This window comes from Cuculus canorus, chromosome 1, assembly GCF_017976375.1.
Source record: "Cuculus canorus isolate bCucCan1 chromosome 1, bCucCan1.pri, whole genome shotgun sequence".
Lineage (NCBI taxonomy): Eukaryota > Metazoa > Chordata > Aves > Cuculiformes > Cuculidae > Cuculus > Cuculus canorus.
The window spans coordinates 118,188,999-118,212,001 of NC_071401.1; the positions used below are offsets into that span (position 1 = coordinate 118,188,999).

The following is a 23,003-nucleotide window of genomic DNA, read 5'->3' on the forward strand; positions in this document are numbered from 1 at the left end:
TTGCTTGTATGACTTAGTCTGTGCCTCTTGGATCCCTAGGAAGGAACAAGACTGAGTGGCCTGAGGACACTGACAGCAGATTCTAGTTTTGGAAGGCTAACAAAAATGTTAGGAACCTTCTGAGGAACATACAGCTGATGATTCCTAATCCTGTGAACAAAAGCTGAAGTAACACAATTTAGATTCAAAACTATTTTATAGCATGAAGTTAATGGGAATTTTTTTTTTGCCATCAGTCCTGACAGTAGTTTTTAAAGTCCAATGTTGTGCAGGTATTTTATAGGGTACAATGAATTTTAGAAGCTATAGTGCTTACAAATAGGTCTTAGAAAGTTAGGAGCTTTAGGTTTTGGAGTTTTTTTCCCCACAGAAGTAGTACCATTAGCAAGAAGTTATTAGCTTTTTATACTTTAAACTGTTTCTCCCAATTTATCCTTCACATCTATGAATTACTGAAGCTAATCTTGACAAGTTCTTCTCTCATGTCTGAAAGACAATTGTACAGTAGTAATAAAAGTCCATGGTTTTGCAGGAGACAAGCTGTACCTACAGACACAGCCTAAGGAAAGGCAGAATTACTAGTTTCCCAGACCCCCGGTACAAAATATTTTGGTTCAACATTGTATTATTTAAGACTAACAGTATCAAAACAATGCAGTTAAAAAATGAAACAGTCAGCTCTATGGAACTGGCTTTTAAAAATAAGCCATCATTCTGTCTCACTCGTGAGCTAACTTAGTTCATCCTTACTGCCAGTGGAATGGGCCACACTCTGTGGTACCTGGTACACCAATTCCTCAGTGGCACCTGGCCCTGGTTGCCCCTTTGGTGTATCGTACAGTGCCCGTGCTGATGATGTGCTGTCTGTCCTAGACAAGAGTTTATTGTACGTTCCAACCAGTGGAGGAGCTTGATTCCCTGCAGCTTTGAAGGTGGAAATGGAAGGAACGCCAAGAGGTGTGCTGGGATGGCTGGACATGTCCATGATTATTGGAGTTGCATATTCTGGTCCAGTTATAGGTAGTGGTTCAGCGTAAGCATGGTAAACTTCTTGCATGGGTGAATTGTAAGGGTCCAAATCAGCGTAACTTGCTTCTTTTCCTTCCTCTGGTTTAAACGTTGATCTCTGATGGAGCGTGCCGACAATTCCCCCTACCAGTGGCTGAGCATATTCTGTGTTGCAAGCCCCAAGAAAACAAAATAAAACCACACTTAATGGATTTTTTTTTTTTACAGTGGCATCCTATTAAATACAACCTGTTTCAAGTGTCACAGAAATTATTATCCTAGATCAAACCAGTGGTCTGTCTCTGTCCGCCAGTGCCAACATTTAAAGCCACTGGGATAGCCACAGCATCCCAGTTTCTCATGTTTATACTTCTCTTGTGAGCTGCCATTTTCCTGTACACCTGCCTCAAAACAAAGTTTTTCTTAAATGTTCTTTTCTGCAAAATGAGAATTAAATGAAATTAATTGCTCTGTGTGGCTTTGGAGACAACATGGTCCTTGGGGCTAAGGCTTTGCTCTGTAAGGGGGGAGCCTGCACATGAACGCTGAGATGTTTTAGTTCAACAGTTACAAAAGCTGGAAGTGAGAATCCTGGCTAGCTGGGTAAAAACAGACAAGCAGCAAAAAAAGAGCCAAGTAATTCTGCCTGCTGTGGAGGTATAATTCCTGTATGCCTGCGTATTTCTGCCATCAGCATGGAAGCACAGAACCAAAGGCACAGTCAGTCATCATCCTCTAATGACTGGTTCAACAAGGAAAGGGCATATGCTGTTACCAGTAACTCCTCCTCTTCTAGACCAAAGAATGGTTTAATCTATAGAGTCAATGTAGGGAACCAAGTGCCACATTACAGATTTGTACATAAAAATAATGGGGTGAAATTATTTCCAGTGCATGAAAACATAGCCTAAAAAAATCCTTCAACCCTTTATGGGATTTAAGAGCACAAGTACAAGTAAAGAACCTTTCGGTTACTTACTGCATTAACTTGGGGAAGTTTACATCCACAGCATATCAAGTCAATTAATACAGGCTTTTATGATACTCTTTGAATAGATTTGAAAAAGCCTGCATTTTAAAAAATCCACTTACCCAAAGAACTATAAATTTCTCCTCTGTTCCCTCCCAAAAAATAGGAAATAATTAAATGTAGACCAATTCCTGACACTTTTTTGCCATGGCCCACAAAACCAGTAAGATGTACCTGCAGACTCTGTTTGCAGCATTGTTGGGACTTCTCTTGGCCTTAGGTGACTAATTTCACTGCTGCTGTAGCGTACAGGAGTTTCTTCATGCTCTGCTGATTTGGTCGGGAGAAACTGCTTCATTCCTTTCCACCATCCTTCATAGAGATTTTAAAAAAACGACACCCAAGACTGCATTTGTGTTTTAAGCTATTAAAATATATTTACCTCATATTGTATATTTTGTAGTGGCAGATAAACACCTTAATTATCAGTATTTGCCTGGCACTAAGGTTACAAGATATTTAAACATTTTCTGGCAGACTGAAGATTCAGAAGTGACAACATTACTGTCACCCAAATCAACTTGCCTGAATGCTCCTCCTTCAAACACCTGCAGAACTGCTGCAGTCTACCAGATCTGTCCCTGAATGTCCACTAGCAGTAGTGCTGGGGTTTAATAAACTCATAAAATACAACACAAAATACTAAAATATCAGACATTCCAATTTGCAAATCAAATATTTACATAAAATTTTAGACATCTCAGCCATAACCTAATACGTTTCATTAATGTGGTTTCTGGCTGATAGTGTCATGTTTCTAATTCACATAGCTGAAAAAGGTTGATCAGTAAATTTTTGCAAAAACCTGAATATGGAGGATTTTAACTTCAGTGGAAAAGAAAAGGAATTATTGTGGTCATGAATGTTTTCATGAGAGAAGGAAGGTTGGTTTTGTTAGGTTCTCTCCTATCCCTTCCCCCAGCAGCCAGAACCATTCTAATTTTGCTGTCCATTAACATATTTCATTCCAGACCATCCTGTAGGTAAAGCCAAAGAAACAGGAGTTTCCGATCTGGAGAACACTGACAAAATTTGAGGTATCCCCTAGAAGGGGACAGACAGAGGTTCCAGAGAGAAGCGTAGCAACATTCTTTTGATATTGCATTTTGCCAAATTTCCATTTAAAACAGACTCACATACCAAACATTTAAATGTAAGCAAACAGGAAAAAAATCTGGCAAATCCATCATTGATATTTAAACACAGGAAATTTTGAATCTAATATCCTAAGACAGGAATGCTGGGACCTATCAGAAAGGGACATGTGATAAATAACAGTATGGTCATTAAAAGGTATCTTGTTCAAAGGCCAAAGCATACTTAAAGCTACCTGTAAGCACACACAGAGATGTGGACATTTCCAACACAGAGGCAGAGAAGTGAAGCACGATCATACAGACAGCACAAACCCAGCAGCTGCAGCAGCAATTCATGCTGTAGAACAAGCATTTTCAGGACACCCGCTGAGTGCTGTTTGGTGGAATTGTCAGCTCTCAAGCAAGACAATGGGATGTAAAATATCCCTAAAATGGGCTGCAAACAACCCCACATGCCTACTAAGGCAATGAAGAACTTGACAGACCCTGTATACGAAGATAAAAGTTTTGTTTCCAGGATAAAAAGAAAAAAAGAACCAAATACATTTATTATCAAATGTAAAAAGATGCTCCTCGAATTATTTTTCCCCTTGCGTTGTACTGTTAAGAGGTTCTATCATTTGCTTACTTAAAAAAAAACCCTGAAGCTGTAAGCTCTAAGAGCAGACAAGGTATTTTCTATCCCTGAAAAAAATTTCCAGAATGAAGCAGTTAAAGTTAAGTCTATCCAGAAAAGAAATTCAGTGCTTGCTACACCTGCATCAATTAGCATTAGCAAAGCTTTTCTGCTAGTGGAAATTGTTTATGTTACTGCTATCTGAAATACGCATCAAACAAAAAAAGCAAAGTAAAGGAATTTATAAAACCATTCTGTTACCTGCACGATCCCAGTAAGGCAGGTCGTAAGTTCCCTCCATTTTTTTCTTGCTGTGAAAAAAAAGGAGTTATTTTATCGTTGGAAGATGCATTAATTAATGCTCAGCAACTATCACCTTGGCTATAACTGCTCCTCAAATTTAAAGCATAAGCACCAGTATCCTGACTTGCCATCGTCAGTCTGCTGCTCCTGGAGCAAGCAGCTCTCAGTAAAAGCACTTCTAATGAAAACAGTTACCAAAAGCCGTGTTCACTGGCTTCACTAGTCAAGTGAACATTTTCTCACAGAGAATACAATTCTGAAAACAAATCTGTCCACAAGTGTGGACGTGCAAGTGCTCACAGCGATACATGCAGCATTTCATTCCCACACACCAGGCTCACATTCAGTTAAAGCACTTCCATTAATCTATTCATTTACCGGTTTCTCCAATGCCACGCACAAACTAAGATAAGAATCAGAGTCGTGAAGACCATCACCAGCACTGGAACCAGAACTGCTGCCAATGCCACATCTGAAAGCCATTAAATTAAGTGGTGTCAGACAGAAGAGCTTCTCATAGATCAGTTTTTAGTTTGCAAATTACTCGGGTAAAGCACATAGTTTTTACGTACAGCATCCATCACAGATTCATCCCCCAGCTAAGCTACCCCGCTGGATGCTCCCGCAGTGCAGACAGCAATTAACACCCAGCTCTTGTACATGTATGCACAGCTGGTATTTTTTGCAAGGTTTTTCATCAAAATCAACATATGTTTTAATAGAAGTAAGATTTTTCTGTTAGAACAATGGATCTTACAATTAACAAGGAAAATCACAAGAGACCAGGAATATTCAACCTCTTCAGTTGGAACTTCCTATAAGAAGTAAATACCACAGTACCTTAACAGTTCACCACAACCAGCCTGCGCTGGCTCTGCCTGTGACATGAGACCATCCCAAAGGACACTTCACCAATGCCTACATCAGCTCTTGCTGATCTTGCTCCCCTTTCTGACACTTTTCTTTGATAAACAAAACCATGATGCCAGGTGATGTTTTTTGAATTTCATGCCAATGTGACTGCTCCATAAAAGTTTGGCTATGTCAAGTGTTTTGTCCTAAGAAATTATCAAATTAAATAATAAAGCAGTTACATCTGTTGAATTCTGAAGGGAAGCTCAAGCTGCAGCTTCTCCTTCTGACAAAATTTATTCAGTCATTAAAAGTTGAACTTGGTTGGAACAAATTTTGAAAGATGGAACTTTGGAAGACTGGTTTTGTTTCTGCATGCAGTGTGCAATGGTACGGTTTTTATCATGTAGATGATAACTAGTAAACATTAAATAGCAAAGATAATTATCTATAATACATTAAAGTGTTGAGAAAATTTAAATTCAGAAAGCACATTTAATATCTACGAAAGCACTGTAAGGAGTTCTCAAACACTTCTACTGCTTAATTGCTGATACCTTTGGTTACACTTGGAGTCACTGTTGTGTTTTTGATTTCAGGTGTGAAAGTTGTTTTATCTGTCTGCAACGAAGTCTTCACTGAATGAACAAAATCTTCAATGAAGTCATCATTCTTAGCATCATTCTTGTTCTGAGGTGGTGGCGGCCGCATGGTGATTTTAGGAGAACGGCCTGTAGAAGAAAAGAACTTATTTTCTGAAGTGCTAGTTTTCCAGGTTTCCTTTTCAGGAGACAGATGGAACAGTTTACTCTACAGCTTTTGTTCATGTTATATAATGAGGAAAAGAATAACTAAGAATAAATAATGTCTATTGAAACAGTTATTTTCCAAATTACCTTGTTTACACTTAAACTATGTATTTTCCAGGTTAAGTGTAACAACTCTGAAGAAAATTCAGGAGTACCAGTTACAGAAGGTTTATGCAGCTAGGAAGTACTTCTTTTTCCTCATTGAAAATATATCCACAATGTAATTTTTACCAGGTGATTTCACTGCTTGTCTTTGTACAGTTGAAAGTTTTTCAGTTGCCTTACCGATACTAAACTGACATCCTAGCAATTCTACTTTCATCGCAATTTTCTGGTGCCATTTTAAGGGGTTAATCCTAATAAAACGTGCAATAATAGGTGGAATGAAATTATTGCGAACTTCCTTGTATGATTCAGTGTTGCCTTGAAATATCTAGAAAAGAAAGGGGGGGGAAGGAGACAAACATTATACAAATGCAACAACAACTAAGTAATTACAATAAATTTTGATGTTTCATTTAGGAAAAATAAGCAATGCAGAATCCTAAAAGTTCCCCCCAGAATGGTGCTGCTACCTGCATATCTCCAGTCACTCGGTCCTATGAAATAAATAACTAAATAAAATAAAGGAAAGAGGTGGTGGGGGGTGGTGTGTGTGTGTGTGTACATATATGCAGACAACTACTTACATCAGAATAAAGGTACCATGTAATATTCTAGTGATGGTCCGCAGGCAATGCCTGCTGTTAAAGATGTCTCCCATGTTTATGGCACTGAGTAATTCTAACTCATTTTTTGGTATTTTGCACTTCCTCTTCAACTATCTACAGCAAGCAGTTGTGACAGTCTGAATGCAGGAATTAAGTGGTGCCTTCACACAGCCTAAGAGTTAAAAGTGTAGTCTGTCCTATTGCTGGGTAGTCATTTATTAGAAAGCCTTAAGAAACACAGTCAAGTATGTAATCACACCGTCCTCTGCTGGTTGCTGTCTGCAAGGGCTGAACCACATGTGAAATAAAAGGATTAAGATTCAGAATGTGAGTGTGCTCTCTTCAGAGTCTCATATGGAACCACACAGTTCTGGAAGTGAAGGGTGCAGACTTTCATAGAAATAAGCTAAAGCTTGTCCTTCGCTGCTGGTCCTTGCACACAAAGAACTCAAAATTTGACCACACAGAACTGGTTCATCTGGTTGAAAATCTAATGAGACATGGCAAGAACACAGATGAACGGGTTCCAATTTACAGACACTTTTCCCCTAAACTAGGGCAAATTTATTTTTCACTCATTTTTTTTTTTTTTAAGCTGACAGGCCTGTGGCTACAGATCTCACCAGAGAATTATTTGTTCTGGTAAAGCTGCAAATTAGAAGCAAATACAGAGGTGACTCTAAGGTGATATTCCCAGCCCAAATTGCTGTACTGTGTCCTTGTTTACGCTCCATCATGTCAGACCACCACTAAAAGAAGCTGCAAACTGCATCTGGCTACCCAAGCAACAAAAGCAGAAGTTACAGATAAGAAAAGCAGATGCCCAACACTGAAAGTTAATCTTGCTTCAGGTTTCTGAGGCAGAGCATATAACAGCAAAGGCAATAAAATCATTAACAATGACAATTATCTTCAAGAGAGATTTAACATTAAAGTAGTTCTTTACTCCAGGCTTTTATTAGTCAAACTTTTGATGTCAAGTATTATGATAGTAACTAAACTTTACCTGCAGCGCAATTCTTTTTTATATATATTTTTTGCACAAAAAAAATTGCGTCCAAGTTCAGTACTGTGCAAGTTTTTTGATGAGAAATGGCTTTCATATTAGATTTACTATCAAACTGTCTCCACTGGCCTCTGTGCTGTCAAACAAAACCTTTCCAACACTGCAACTTTGATTTGTCATTTTTCCCCAATTCAAGCATTTTATTCTCTTTTTCATATGTAAAAACTGTAAGAAAAACATTATTCAGTACTGCAGATCTCTAGAAACTATCTGCAAAAAGGACTACGGGAAAGCCTTGGAAAAGCTTTGAGTCTCCTGAACAATGTGAGGAATTTCAAACGTCTTTCAAAAAAATGGGGAATAGCACCTCCTGGTAGGTCTCGTGTGGAATTACATAAGGCTCAAAGGGAAAAGCCTGCACGCATATGCATCCAAAAGCAAAACTGTATCAAGTGAGATGATGTCAAACATAAGAAAAAACCTGCTATTTTGAAGCCTCAGAGATCACCCACACTGAATCCTTTTTTCTGTCACTACAGTACAGCTGGCACAGCCTGGATATGTATGGTTCTTCATGCACTGTACCTAATGATACAGAAAGTGCAAACAAAAGATCTGTTGCCTGTACTTTCAAGCTCCAAAATTTGTTTCGTTTCATGAACTTGCAGAAAACAATAGCTCAACATTAAAAGGCCTCAGCTGCAAAGGTTTTCAAAAACAATAACCAAACTCAATACAAAACCTAATTCTAGGCAGCTCGATAGCTGAGATTTTATTTGATGGCCAAAAGAGGGCACTGAAAAACCATCAAAAAATGCTGCTGGGTTTGGTTTCCACACCCACTCCTCCACCTCCTCCCGTTTGAATGCTTCATACCAACGGCCTTGTTAGTTCATATGTAGGATCAAGGAGATGGACCATTCCAGTAAAGTCCCCCGCCTTTCAGTAAAGTTTCCTACAATCAATATGTTCAATGTTCAACGCCCCCTTAATTTAATAAACAAGATACTCTAGCCTTTCTTTTAATCAACAGGATACTACACTCCTACCTTGAAACATTCTTAGCACACAGTAAACAGAAGAAACACCAGTACTGCTAATGAGCTACCATTCTGAAGACCCATTTCTAGAAAGCTACTAGGTTACTATTAACTATTACACATATGTACTACCATGGGCCTATGGAAATAAGGTAAAATACATCAAAGAATTTTAAGAAAAAGAAGGAAATCCTAGTTCCAAGTCAGGTTACTAAGGATGCTTTCATTTGTTTAGGAAAAGCTGATCTGAACCACTGGGAAGGTCACATAAGACAAAAATCGCAGCTTTGCTGTCTATTAAATACTGCAAAACTGTAACACAGGGAAAAGTTTATCATGCCGCTAACAGTAGGTATTTTTTCTGTGTGGCAAAGCACTCCAAATCTGAACAGACCATTTAGTTTTTCAAGAAAACACCTCTCCAAGAGCTGCTCTATTATAAAAGAAACTTAGCAGTATTTTGTCAAAAAGTAATATTGACAGAAGCATTATAAAAGATGGAAAATTATACAACCCCTAACATTTATTCTGTAACAACAACAGTACAAGAATGCAAACCTCCATTCTGAAACATACAACCTATTTTGAAAGAAATCTGAATGTTCTTAAAGGGACACAGTACCAGACAGCCTACCACTGGCAACAGCTGTTTCTTGTATAGAATATTCCCATCTCCAAATAGTAATAATCTCTGAACTTCAGAACTGTTCAAATCCTTACATATTCACAATTTTTCATGTTTTCATCTGCACAGATGCTGTTTATGATTCAGAATTACAATGAAAAGGAAAGTTATTTAATGTTTCCTCACCGTACCAAAATTAGTCATATTTCCAATTGTGAAATCTCCACAGAACATATCTAGAAGGCGTGTCGTACTTTTACCTTATCTCTATCCATGCCAGGTTCTCTGTACACTGTCCACTTCTGTGCATCATCACTGTATAAAATTCTGTAGGCTGAGACATAGTAGTCGTACTCTGCTAAGTTTGATCCAGTAGTTATAATACCTGTGAAAATAAAGGTGCCCAGTTAGACAAAAAACTGGTATCAGTTTGTTACAATTAACAGATCAGCTTTTCAGTCCTGAGTTACATAGTCGGAGTCTCCACTGATCCAGTTACATTTTGAAAAGTTTATCCAAAACATATACAGCAACTGAAACTTAATAATTATTTTACTAACTTTTATAGTTTAATTCTAACACTATAACCTTGCTAAGCACTTTCTCCCCATTTCTTGATGGAAACAGCCTGTTCATTTGACTATGACCCAGTTTTGTCTCCAGCTGCCGAGACAGCATCATCCTTCCCTGCTTTTGTACTGCCAACCTAAAAGCACCTAAAGTTGACAATTCAGCGTTGCAGACCGACTAACATAGGAAAGCTGTTTCGTAAAAGCTTAACAGCACAGGAATTAGAGGAGTAATGTGAAATCCAAATAGTCCCCCAGGGAGGTAATAACAAAGGCTGGTAAACTCAAGTTGCTTGATGACAGGAAGCCAAGTTGCTGATAGCAGGGTGTGCAGCTGAGTTTACAGAGACCAATTCATGGATTTGAAACAAACAGACACACTCAAACTGATCAAAGGAGGAAGTTCCAACATAGTGTTAAAGCCAGGGGCTCTACGAAACACTCTACCTTAAGCCATTTTAGTTTTTATTTGAAACTCTCCTAGACCTAAAGCCACTTTAGTTTTGATTCAAGTGAGATTGCAAACATGCTCATTAACAACAGCAAATCACCTCTGAACAATTCGGTCAAACTAGAAAAACACTAACATCAGCACAGAAGATACAACAGCTGCACTGCCACTACGTACGATGCCCCTGAGGTTAAATCCAAAATGCAAATGCCTCAGACCTTCATTAATCAGCTCAGCATGAGCTACACTGCAATCAACAGTAATAGTTAACAATGAGCTTGCCTAACTCCCAAAATGCAAAGCACACCATCCAGAGTGGATCAGGGAAACAACACTTCCAACTGTCTCTCCAAATAAACATGGTGACTAAGATCATGATGGATGGTCCATCACAATCTCTGTGAAGGAGCAGAGCCCAACCCAGGCTCCTGCTGCATCAGTCTGCACTGTTTGGTCCATTTGCTGAGGGGAACAGCAACAGACTGAGGGGCCCACCATCCCTAACTCTCAATCCAAGTTTCACTTCAAGCAAGGAGGTGAAGGGGAGGCTGCCAGCTGATTTACTCTTCTGCTGCTTATCTCATATTGCACTGCAACTGCTCCAATATCCACTACTGGATTCACTACAGCCACAGCAGGCAGTAGGGTAAACCTAGAAACATAAGTCAGTACACCTGCATGAGGAGTAACAATGGACTGACTGACTCAGTATGGATTTGCATCTCCAGTGAGACAATAAGCAGGAAAATGGAAGCATCAAGGATCCAATAAAACCATATGAAACACTTCAACAAATTCTGATGATGCTTCCCAACAAATGAAACTTCACCTGTTCAATTCCAGGCTTCTCAGTATATTAGCTAGGACACGGAACCACCGATTGCTGTAGTAGTAATTAAAGGTCACATGGACTTTATCTAAGACCAAGTACTGTAGAAAAAGTTGTCAGTAACCAACTTTTTCAATGATGCTGCTTAGAAGCCATATCAGATTCACTTACCTGTAATTCTCTTTTCTTTATTCAAATCTATCTGCAGCCACTGATGCTCATCACTAATAGATGCAGCCCAAGGAGGACTAACCCTTTTCAATCTGGCATTTTCAGGTTTCCAAACATTCACCTGTCCTGTTTCGTTAGACCTCTCCAGAACAGATGATGCTGTAATCTGGGAATCAGGAATTGCCCCAGATTCCATCCCCAATGTCCCATAGCAACCTGAGCAACAGAAAAGTAGAGGATTCAAAATGAAAATTCAAGTTACACAATGATTCTACTTTCTTGGTGCTTAAGACTTGACGTGAAAGTATTAAACTGTCATCTGAATTTACTCTGTAACAACACAACCAACACACTGTCTTTTGCTTTCTAAAAGCAATGTCTGAACCAAACTTGGGGTCTTGAGTATTATGTGACTTATGCCTGCTCAAGAGCAATGTGGAAATCCTCTCAATCAGCAGTGACAGAGAGCACTAGAAAAGAAGCTCTGGGGAAGCTGTAATGGCTTAACGGTATGTATGGTTGATGCAGGAATGGGAAACAGACTACTTGATCATTCATTTCTTTTTTTGTGTGTCTATGTAATTTATTGGTTTTTTAAACCAACCTCAGTATCACAACCTTAATTTGAACAACGCAGCAAAGAATGTAGGAAGCCATATCATGATCCTGGCCTTGAGCTCAAATGCATCTTTGAAATTAGTTGTATTTTTTTTGTTACTATTCTTACAAGTTTCATCCCATGTCACATTTTGCTGATGGCTAAAAAACTTCTCCTAAATTTCTCGCTAAATTTCCTACAACTTACAAATCAAAGCAGAAGAGATGTCCTTCCTCTGCAAGAGAGACAAGTAACTTATCACATAGCATCAAGTTGCAAGAATGTGGAAAAATAATACTAAAAGGGGACAGAATTTTGGGAATAATTTGGGGATTTCTGCTAGCTTTCTCAGCAAGCAACAAAGAAAGTATAAGGAGTAAACCTGAAAACAACCTAGAAAGCACAGTTGTTATAATCAAAGAGCGACTCATAAATGCCCAACTCTGCTTTAGCAGTGTGTTTAAAGTACAGGAGTCAAGTCACTTCAAACCAGATTGCAGAAGAGGAACCTAACATGAAAGAATCTCTTTCTGCAGATAAGCAAAGCCTACTATATACTAAAAGTAGGAAAATATATTGAAAGACAAATGAGTATAAACTGGCAGGACAAGCACCCTGTAGGACTAAGAAAGCAGGGTTTAGAATGTCTTAACATATGTAGGGAGAGCTTTAATTAAGTACAACAAACACGTATATGGTTATGAGCAACTGAATAACATGATGAGACATAAGAATTAAACATTGCATCCTTATTTATACATGTCACTGCATGTATGAATGTAATGATGATTAGTGATCATCAAAATAATATAGTAAAACAATTCAAAAATATACATTACTGAGGAATTAAGTAAAAACTATAACCAGAACAAAAATTAAGATATAAGACACTTGAACACTTATTTCTACTCACAAAATTCATATGAAAGTATCAACATGTAATAATACATATGATGAAGCTTACCGCTTGTCTTAAATGTGAAGAGACTTGTAGATAATGGTCCCCTGCAGAGAACATAAGAAAACGCTTTTTATGCTAGTCAGTGAGGAAAATTGAAACAAAATGTCTTCAATCTACTTTCTTATCTGACTGCTTGCCATTGAAACGTATGCACATATACCTAAACAAGGACTCCACAATCAAGTAACCCTTTCTGTCATCAGGAAGCAGTGCTTCCGGTACAAATCTCCTTTCCCCACAACTGAAAAGCTGCAGTTCCATTATTCTTTTTCCACAGAACATTAGGAATTTCTGGTAAAAAACATCACATCATAGCAAAAGAGCATTGTGAGAACCTTGCAGAACAGAACCTGTCCATGCAACACATAGCTTCACTACCCGAAATTAATCCTGCAATGAGACACTAACAAGATCTAAGGTGCTAAAGATAATGAGAACACAGGAAGTACACTTACACTTTTGAGGTGACATTGTTAGCCAGAGAGCCTTCATAGTGCGTGATGCCCTTGCTGATTACAACATTAATTTGGCCACCCAGAGTATTTGACACAACTCCTGCGTGAACACCAGCCATACAAAGCGATGATGACTTGAAGGGGAAAAAGAAAAATTTAATACTACGTAGTAAATAAATTAAATATTACGCTGTATATTGTAAATGCAACATTGCCCAGTTACAGTCTTTGCTACTATTACATTAAGAAACCGTTTTAATACAACTGTTACCTGTGTTATTTAGAAACCATTCACCTTGTTTTATTACTGAGTTTATAAAAACACAAAAAGAAGCTCCTGCATTTCACTACATTCTCGCCCAGATGTATTTGGAATTTAACTCTTGTAAACAAATAATCTCAAACAAACAGCGAGGTGAACCAGCCTGAAAAAGCCAGACACACAGAATTCAGCCTACAGTAAATCTTTTACATTAGACAAAGGAAGTTGAATAGATAAATACATAGGAAACCTTTTAATAGAAAGCACATTGAAAGTACGTTTATTCATTTTCTCACAATTAAGGAGCAATGAACCGCAGATATAGTAACTTTTAGCCAATGGGGTTTAGTTGTTTTTTTAATACATAAATGGCTGAACCCATATAAATCTGCAGTAATACATAAATACAATTTACTCTAACAAACTATTACCGAGGTTGTACAGGTCAATGGAGATCAGTTAACACAAATTCTTGTTGCAGGACATCCTGTTCTTCTCTCTCTGTGAGACCGCTAGCCTAGAACTGCTAACAAATGTCACAGTGATACTTTGATTTCCCTGGCTTGCAGGCTAGCTGTGTACCCATCCACGATGTGCATCAAGGTTCCTGGAGGATTACAGACTACGCAACGTGCAACAGGCATAGACAGAGCTATTCACAGTAATAGCTGCAATACGCAGTACTGAGCTACACACAGACACACTGTAATACTGCAGCTCTTCACTCATATCCAATCAGACTGGGATCAACATTCTAAAATGAAAATCAAGTGGGCCCAAGCTGTCTGTGAAGGACCACTTGGATATCTACCAGTAGACCTTCCAGAAATCCTATTAAGCTTGTTATTACTATTGTGGTATCCTGGCATGGACTTGCCCAAGTCAATAAACAACAGATGATGATTGCAGGTTTTCATTTACTATTAGCAGTTACTTCTCCAAATGACATCTGTTGCTAGCTGTTGCTATGAAACATATTTACTGCACTACTCTGCCAACTAGTCCACTGGGTGCTATAGAGCCTCACCACAATTCTTTAAGAAGGAATCAGCAGGTCCTTTCCAGAGAACAAAAGCTTCATGGATGATCTCCTTTCTTACATTTTCAACTTTCTCCATTGTGGCCTCTTTAGAAATAATTGCATGATGCAGCAGGACAGAATGCCCCTAAATCTCAAACTCATTGGCAAAACAAACCTGGTCATCAAGACTTTTCCAAACATAACTTGCCTCAATATATTCACATATAAGAACACTAACCCTATTCCCTACCTCCCAAATACACCAAAAGCTTTCTAAGCTAATGTAATTATGTTTCACTTCTGCATGCAGCTCCCCTTTCCCTTCCTACTTTCCCTTGAAAGGAAGGGATGGAATACTGCAGTAGACACAGCTCCCACCTCCCTGCTCACCAGAAGATGTCAGCAGTGAGCACTCCAACGCCTCAAAGAATGTCGACACTGGGGTCACACACAGAAGGATCAAGATTTAGGGTACTTTTTTAAAGCAGAAGGATCAGGATTTAGGGTACTTTTTTAAAGCAGCAAGCAGCTGCTGATCATTTGGATGAGAAATGTCTACCTAAAAGTTTGTCTAAAGTGCCAGACAATTTGATTTCTTTACACACAACTCGACTGCTCTGAAGACAAAAATAAAGCCCAAAGTTTCCTTTTTCCTCCGTGTAAAACAGTCTTCCCAGATCTTGGCAAAACAACTCCCAACAAGCAGAATTCTTACAGATGTCGCAAATACGGTAGGCAGAGAAAAAAATTAATGTTTTTACTAGCTACAAAAATTATCTTGCAGACACTTAGTGAGGACTCACTGTGGAACAGAACATAGAGCACAATTACACTGTGGTGACATTTTTACATATAGATGATTAGTTACGTATTTTTTTACATATCGAATATTATTTAGGCAGGCAGATATTTGAGGAAAGAAAATCAGAGGCACACTTCAGGCTCATATTTAATCTGAAAATCTTTGCTTGCTAACATTTTAAAAATGTCTTTCATCTGTGCTAGAGCTAATGGCTTATTTAAAAAAGCATTTTAAGACAAACAAAAAGATTTAATGTAATTCTTGACTAGACCAATAGAAAAATTATAATCACTTAAAATAAACAGAGCAAACACCCTGCAGTCCTACGGCAGGTGTGCCAATTCAGTTACAAAAGCTTACCTCTGAAAAAAGTGTACAGGTTTTTATAGTGTTCTAAGTAAATAGTACTTTATTAAAGATTTTAATTACCAGTTTATAGAATTACTAAGGCTGTAGTATTAACCCTGCGTTGCCAATGGTTTTATAACTGCTGAGCATAAACAGTATTTCATCTCTCACTTTGTAATAAAAAAAATAAGATATCCACTGTCAAGATATGGATTATGGTGTCAAAACCAAGAAGACACCATTAAAAGAACTGGTTTGCTTTATAAAGCTGAATCTCCCAACCTGAGAAAACCAACAAAAACAAAACAGGAAGTATAAAACAATATTTTGATTGATTCACCCTTCTCAGCGGGCCTTACAAAAATGTTGGAGTCTCTATTACGCTACTTCACTTCTTGAACATGGCAACATCTGAAGCACCAGCCATTTAGCAGCCATGCAAAAAAATAAGCACTATCTTATTCACTTTAGGAGGTACAAATTCCAAAACCCAGGCAACAGAACTACTGTGAACAACTATAACAGACTTTTAATTATACAGTGCACATTTTATAAAAATTCACATGAGCCTACTGTATTTTTACTTACATCTCTGTATCCATGGGGAATAGTGCCTGAAACATCAGCAAAAGGAATCACACATCCAGCAGGACAATACTTACTGGAAGAGAACAAAGTATCAAGTGAAATATGCATGCAACTACAACTTTTATGATGTTATAAAATATTCAGTATTTTTTTATTTATAATACCTTGTAATCATTCATATATATCACTATTTAAGGATATATCCTAACTGAAGAATTATCAAACTAGACAAAAAGCACTCATGAAGAGAAGTACACAAGTTAAGAGACATTTGAAAAAGTCTGAAACTACAGTTCCAGTTTGACTATACTACATCATTTTGTAACATAAATACTGCACGGTTTCTGTAAACTGAAAGTCTTATAAGTACAATATTAATGAGTTTTATTTTATAAACTAGAGAGCTACATATCTATTTGGTTCGCACCTTTAAATAATGCATCTGAAAAGTAATGCCATTTTATAATAGCTCCTGGCAATGCTTTAATCATAAAAACACGGCCAAATTCAGATAGTACCACTAGCTCATTAAAACCAAAAGGCAAGACACCTGCACCTCTGATACAAGCTAGTGTTCACATTCTAAGTGCCATACTGCACATAAAAAACCTATTCAATCTTCAAGATCTAACAGTGGACTAGAGTAAACTCAACATTTTCACTGCATTTCAACTACAGTTGAAGCAGCTTTGCAGCACGAAAATAGTGGGATTCAGAGACTCAGCACATGTTGTAAGGTCAGAACCTTTATTTTTTAGAACTTGGGAAAATGAGCGAGAAAGGCAAAGGCTGCACTTCGAAATGTTTCCTGACAGCAGGGCTGAAGTTCTCCAAGAAGTAAATTCAAGTACATCACAATAGCCTGCAGCTTTAAAGACTATCCTTGCTTTAGCTAGAAATGAAGAAGGAAAAAACATGGAAATTACATGTTTCCTCCATCAGAAGGTACAGCCCTTTACGTCAACGCAGAACCTCATTAATTCACACCAAACCATGAAACGGATTTGTAAGTTTTAACAGATCTCATGGTTTAGTGTTCTGCCAATAACTGTAACATGAATTTCAGTATTTAAGGTACATACATGCTGTAATATGTGTTTAAAAAGCAACACTCTTTCTATGGGATTGAGATAATACGACCTAATGTATTAGTGCAAATTAACGAGGTTCTACTGTATACAGCACATAAATAACAAAAATGTGAGCAGGGAGGGAAGGAGATAAGAGAGAGAAAAGGAAGAGGAGCACAAACGTAGAAATTCTTCAGTTTTAACCCTAATTAGTTTGTTTCTTAAGTTCTCTGGACAGCAATTTTCAAGCCACATCTGGTATGAGTAACAGAGTGAAGTAGAAACATTAAAATGACTTCATTAAAGAGACTGCGGAGGAAATGGGTAAAATCAGTCTTACTTGAATTCTGGTTCGGTAAAGTGACTTGCATTGTCTAAACAGGTAATTAGGTCTGGAAAGAAAAAATGTTAAGAGGATGATAAAGACAACATGTTTAAGTATGCTTTTAAAGTGCACAAAAAATACACATTTGAGCCTCTCTAGCTTAACCAAAAGTCTCAGAATGAAAAAAACATGGTACTACTAAATTTTCTTACAACAGATTTTGTATTACAGTAGAACCTTGATAATTTGCCTGAATAACTGGGAAATCCACTGAGAGTGTGACACAGACAAGAAAAGAAACAACAGAAACACTTTTTTTTGTGCAGCTTCATTTAAATTTATAGCTGTTCTTCAGAGAACCTGACATAACTCAGAGGCACAAACATATGCTCTTTTCACAAAATTAAATTAATAAGCTAGCTAAACAGGCCTGTGTTCTCAGCATTTAAAGTCCTACAGTACTCTAACCCAGCAACACAGGGAACAAACATTACAGTGCTATGTTACTGGCATCCATGACCGAGATCTCAAGTTTTATGTTCAGTCTGCTGTGTATCAGCACATACAGTCTAAAATACAGAGAGAAAAGCATCAAAAGATTCACAAAATAAAAATGAAAGCTCTTCATCTGCTCTTTTTAGAATTATTTCTAGAAAGGGGTTTCTCAAGCCTTTCACCTTGTGAAGCAGTTGCGGGCAATCCTCAATTTCCTTGTGGAACAAATGTATCACTCACCATTACAATGACTGGAAGGAGGTGCATAACAAATACAGCTGCCTCTTTTAGAGACTAGAAAAACTAAAAATGGGAAAATACAAAAAATGGAAAAAAAATCCTAAAAAGTAGTTGGCAGTTATTTAATTAAAGAGTTGACCAAGTATAGAACACTGTTACTGAACTAAAATTTTCCACAAGGTTGGTCTGTATAAAATATATACAGTTTGACAGGAATATTTTTTAGTTCATAGAATTGTAGAATGGTTTGGGTTGGAAGAGACCTTAAAAGATCATCCAGCTCCAACTCCCCTGCCACGAGCAGGGACACCTACCACCAGACCAGGCTGGTCAAGGGCCCACTCAGCCTGGCCTTGAACCCTGTCAGGGGTGGGGCCGCCACAATTTCGCTGGGCACCCTGTGCCAGTCTCACCACTCTCTCGCCACTCTCAGAGTGAAGAGTTTCTTCCTAATGTCTAATCTAAATCTTCCCTCTTCCAATTTAAAGTCATCCCACCTCATCCTATCACCACATGCCCTTGTAAAAAGAACCTCCCCAGAGCCTTAGAGGTCTTCTTCAGGCTGAGTGATCCTAACTCTCTCAGCCTGTCATTGCAGAGATGCTCCAGCCTTCTGATCACCCTCATAGCCCTCCTCTGGACCCATTCCAACAGTTTCACATCCTTCTTATGCTGTGGACTCCAGAACTGGACACAATACTCCAGATGAGGTCTCACAGTAGATGGGCAGAATCACTTCTCGCCCTGCTGGCCACAAGTACTTCTTTTGATGCAGTCCAGTATATGGTTGGCCTTCTGGGCTTTGAGCGCACACTGCCAGCTCATGTCAAGCTTCTCATCAATCAGTACCTCTAAGTCCTTCTCTGCAGGGCTCCTCTCAATCACATCGTCCCCCAGCCCATACTGAAACTGCAGAGTGCCCCAACCCAAGTGTAGGACCTCGCACTTGGCTTTGTTGAACCTCATGAGGTTCACACAGGCCCCCTTCTCCAGCTTGTCGAGGTCCCTCTGGATGATATCCCATTCTTCTGGTGTAACAACCACACCACTCAGCTTGGTGTCATTTGCAAACTTGCTGAGGGTGCACTTGATCTCACTGTCTATATCACTGATGAAGATATTAAACAGCACTGGTCCCAGTACAGATCCCTGAGGGACACCACTTGTCACGGATCTCCATGTGGACAACGAGCCATTGAGCACTACTCTTTGAATGTGACCACCCAACCAATTCCTTATCCACCGAACAGTGCACCCATCAAATCCATACCTCTCCAATCAAGCGAGAAGGATGTTGTGGGGCACTGTGGCAAAGGCTTTACAGAAATCCAGATATATCAGATCCATTGCTTTTCTTGTGTCCACTGATGTAGCCATCCCACCACAGAAAGTTACTAGGTTGGTCAGGCAGGACTTGCCCTTGGTGAAGCCATGCTGGCTGTCTTGAGTTACTTCCTTGTCCTCCATGTGCTTTAGCATAGCTTTTGGGAGGATCTGTTCCATGATCTTCCCAGGCACAGAGGTGAGGCTGACAGGTCTGTAGTTCCCAGGGTCATCCTTTTTACCCTTTTTAAAAATGGGCACAACACTGCTCTTTTTCCAGTCACCAGTGACTTCTCCTGATTGCTATGACTTTTCAAATGAAGGTTATCTGCGACCTGGATTACTACCTGAAAAGAATCATTTTGTCCTTTATCTGAAGCAGTTTGCTCATTCAAAACAGTAACTGAATAGTCCCAATCTCCTATGCAGCAGTATTAGAAAGACCGTATTAAAAGCCTTCGTTTTTAGAACTTAATTTGTGAGAACACAGGAATAAATAAGTTAGTTCTGTGTTTTTACTAGACAGCTCTAATTTTACCAGCAGAGAAAAAATACTGAGTAATTATAAATACCTGATTTGTCAGTGGTTGAATAAGCTGCAAGAAATCCACGTCCAGAAGTGTGTATTCCACTCATAAACTGTACTGTGACTTCATTACTTTTTGAAGTAATTAAACCATCCATTTGAAAGCCCAAGCCACAGTATTTCCCTGTGGAGAGAAGGTGAAGAAGACATGGACCAAAACCATTACGCGTAAATAAACATTTTTTCACTTGCAGTGTAAGCTCACATTACTACTGGTGTAGATTCAAAAGCAAATACATCCGCATGACACTAAATAATGTAGCCAGTGCCCATTCAAAACAAATGGCACATTATGGGTACCACATTTTTTTGTCACCGTCAAAAGATGAGTCTCTCTTATATCCTTAACACTTGTAAATAAATGTGACTTTATCCCATTCGCCTGTAGTCACAAACAACCCTTAGAGTCAGTTCTTCAAAGACCATCAGAAATCTGTTAAGGAAAAGGATCAAGTTAAGGCAACAAGAATCATCTACAGAAGCAAATGAAAAGAAAACCCTTTCTCTTCCCTCACCTGCTGGGCAACTTCTTCCTTGCCAACTATTTCATGGTTTCTTGTCAATTACTTTTATTAATTTTGGATTTGATGCACTTGACGTATAAGCATATGCGAGTACTATTAACATAAACTGCCAGTTGTCTCACTTTCTGTTTTGTGGCACCTATAAAACCTAACAGAGGTTCTGAATCTGAATACTTCTCCTGCTGTCCAAAATGACCAAAAATAATACATTTTAAACTGATATACTGGATTCTGCAGATACTGACAACATTTACCCTACAAAGTCGTACAACTACTAACAAGTCACACGACCTGGATGAAAGGCTGTTAAACAGACCCATATCAATATGGGCTTCTCCAGTCTTACTAACTAGAAACTTTAATTAAATTCTGATCAGCTTATTAACATGTCAAGAAAAAAAAATTATCTTCTGTTCTATAGGCTGCCTTGATCATTCTATGTTGTAAAGCATCTATAACCCCATTTAAGATTCTGTAGAGGATAATCAAAGCGGATAATCACCAGCAGCAAATGACATTGCACAGGTTTTAGTTTACCATTCATTTACTTGCTTTCTTGATAACAAATATGTTATCATATCTTAAAACAGCAAAAAAAAAAAATAGAAGAAGCCAGACTCCCCGTCAGCTAAAGGCAAATTACAATACTCAAGTAAATGGAGTGAAATAACAGTGCCCTACAGGAACAGTTCTTAACAAATATAACACAAAACAGATAGAAATATAACAAACAATGTGTATTTAAAATTCCTTTAAAAAGTGGACTGTACTCTCAAATACTAATAAAATTTTAAAAAATTAGATATATACATTCCCATCATTATTCAGAGCCTTTTAAATGTTGCTAATTCAAATTTTTTTTTAACAAAGCAGGGTGTTTTCTTATGAAAAAAACCCAGAAAATAGATTTCATAATACTTCAACTAAATTTATACTACTATACAGATATAACCTTACCTCAGTTCACTACTGAAACTGGTTATCAGCAAGAGTTACAAAGGAGTAGATTCCCTTTTACCAAGGCTCCATATTGATCCCATGTTTTGCTCCAAGTCATGTTTCAATGATTAATTGCATTTATTATGATGAACTGCATAATTATTCCAACTACTACTTTTCCTTTCTTTTTTTTTTTAAAAAAGTTTTATTTTCAGGCACTGGATCTTGTTACACAACTGACCAGCATAAGACTCCTCTCAGGGTACATCAGACTGTCCTCAAGACACCATTTATCCTCTCTTTGAGGCAAATACACAGGGCAAGACATTTAAATCCTGCTTGGATAAACTATCTAGTCCTGCTTGCACCATGGAGATACAGCCTTTGACAAACTGTAGACTGATGTACACTATGATTCATGGCAAGACACGCTTTTGAGGCTACAAATCATTTTTCTAACTCTTCCTTGGCCTCTTGCCAGGTTTTTAGCAATCCTTCTAAAATCAGGCACTAGAAATGGACAAAACCTGAGTGCTGCGATGCCTCTGTCAATGTAAAATTACCATTTTATCTGTACTTGTATCTGTACTATATGCACTGAAGGATCTCAAGTGCTTTTGTACAGCAACTTTACAGCAGGAGAGGGAATTCCCAGGGCAGCTTACCTGCTCTGCTCCTATAGATCTGGGTTTACATTCTACGTACTAAACAAATACGTCTGACTGTAGATACATAGTGATTGGACTGTGATGGGATCTAATTCAGAACACCTATAGATCTTACTTCAACTAGAGACAAACTTCACACTGAAGATTTAAATTTTCTTTAGATTTATTGCTAGTTATTCAAAAGTCTTGGAATGATAACTAAACCTTAAAAGCTTCACTAGAAACCTTCTCAGCTTATTAATGAACTAACCCACTAACAATTCATTTTTTAATCTAATCAGACAATTTTTAAGTCATCTGGGGTTTAAGTAGGTATCGCTGAACTTCAGATTTTATGTAACACAAGTATTTTAAAGTTAGACCATGTCAGCAGTCTTGAATGGAAAAACTCAGGATAAATACAGATTTCTTCCAAATAAATTCAGGTCACTGTTTAATTTCTCCAGTGTTTGTTGCTTCAGACATGAGCACTGAATAATCTGCATTATCTGTGTCTGCCACTGTTAATACCACTGCTTTGTTCTGTGATTTAATTTAGTAAGAGCAGAACAACACATACATTTGTTCAACATACTGTGCTACTACACCAGCTGGGCACAGCCGAAAGCCCAGAGAAACAAATGAAGCAGAAAATTTAATCGAACCCATTAAGCCACTTGTAAAAGTGAATAATAGACTTATC

General features: G+C 38.1%; 1 protein-coding gene across 1 annotated transcript in view; it reads right to left on the reverse strand.

The window, feature by feature from the left end:
- Positions 1–86: 86 nt before the first annotated feature.
- Positions 87–23,003, reverse strand: part of DCBLD2 (discoidin, CUB and LCCL domain containing 2) — a 43,448-nt gene continuing 20,531 nt past the window's right edge. The window contains exons 3-15 of the mRNA XM_054076370.1: positions 20,177–20,314; positions 17,562–17,613; positions 16,152–16,224; positions 13,131–13,264; positions 12,679–12,719; positions 11,117–11,332; positions 9,357–9,481; positions 6,001–6,148; positions 5,464–5,637; positions 4,433–4,526; positions 4,013–4,062; positions 2,213–2,350; positions 87–1,173 (exon numbers count right to left, since the gene is read on the reverse strand). Of these exons, the coding sequence (XP_053932345.1) occupies positions 731–1,173; positions 2,213–2,350; positions 4,013–4,062; positions 4,433–4,526; positions 5,464–5,637; positions 6,001–6,148; positions 9,357–9,481; positions 11,117–11,332; positions 12,679–12,719; positions 13,131–13,264; positions 16,152–16,224; positions 17,562–17,613; positions 20,177–20,314 (1,826 nt within the window). The 3' untranslated portion in view covers positions 87–730. The remainder of the gene's footprint in view (positions 1,174–2,212; positions 2,351–4,012; positions 4,063–4,432; positions 4,527–5,463; positions 5,638–6,000; positions 6,149–9,356; positions 9,482–11,116; positions 11,333–12,678; positions 12,720–13,130; positions 13,265–16,151; positions 16,225–17,561; positions 17,614–20,176; positions 20,315–23,003) is intronic.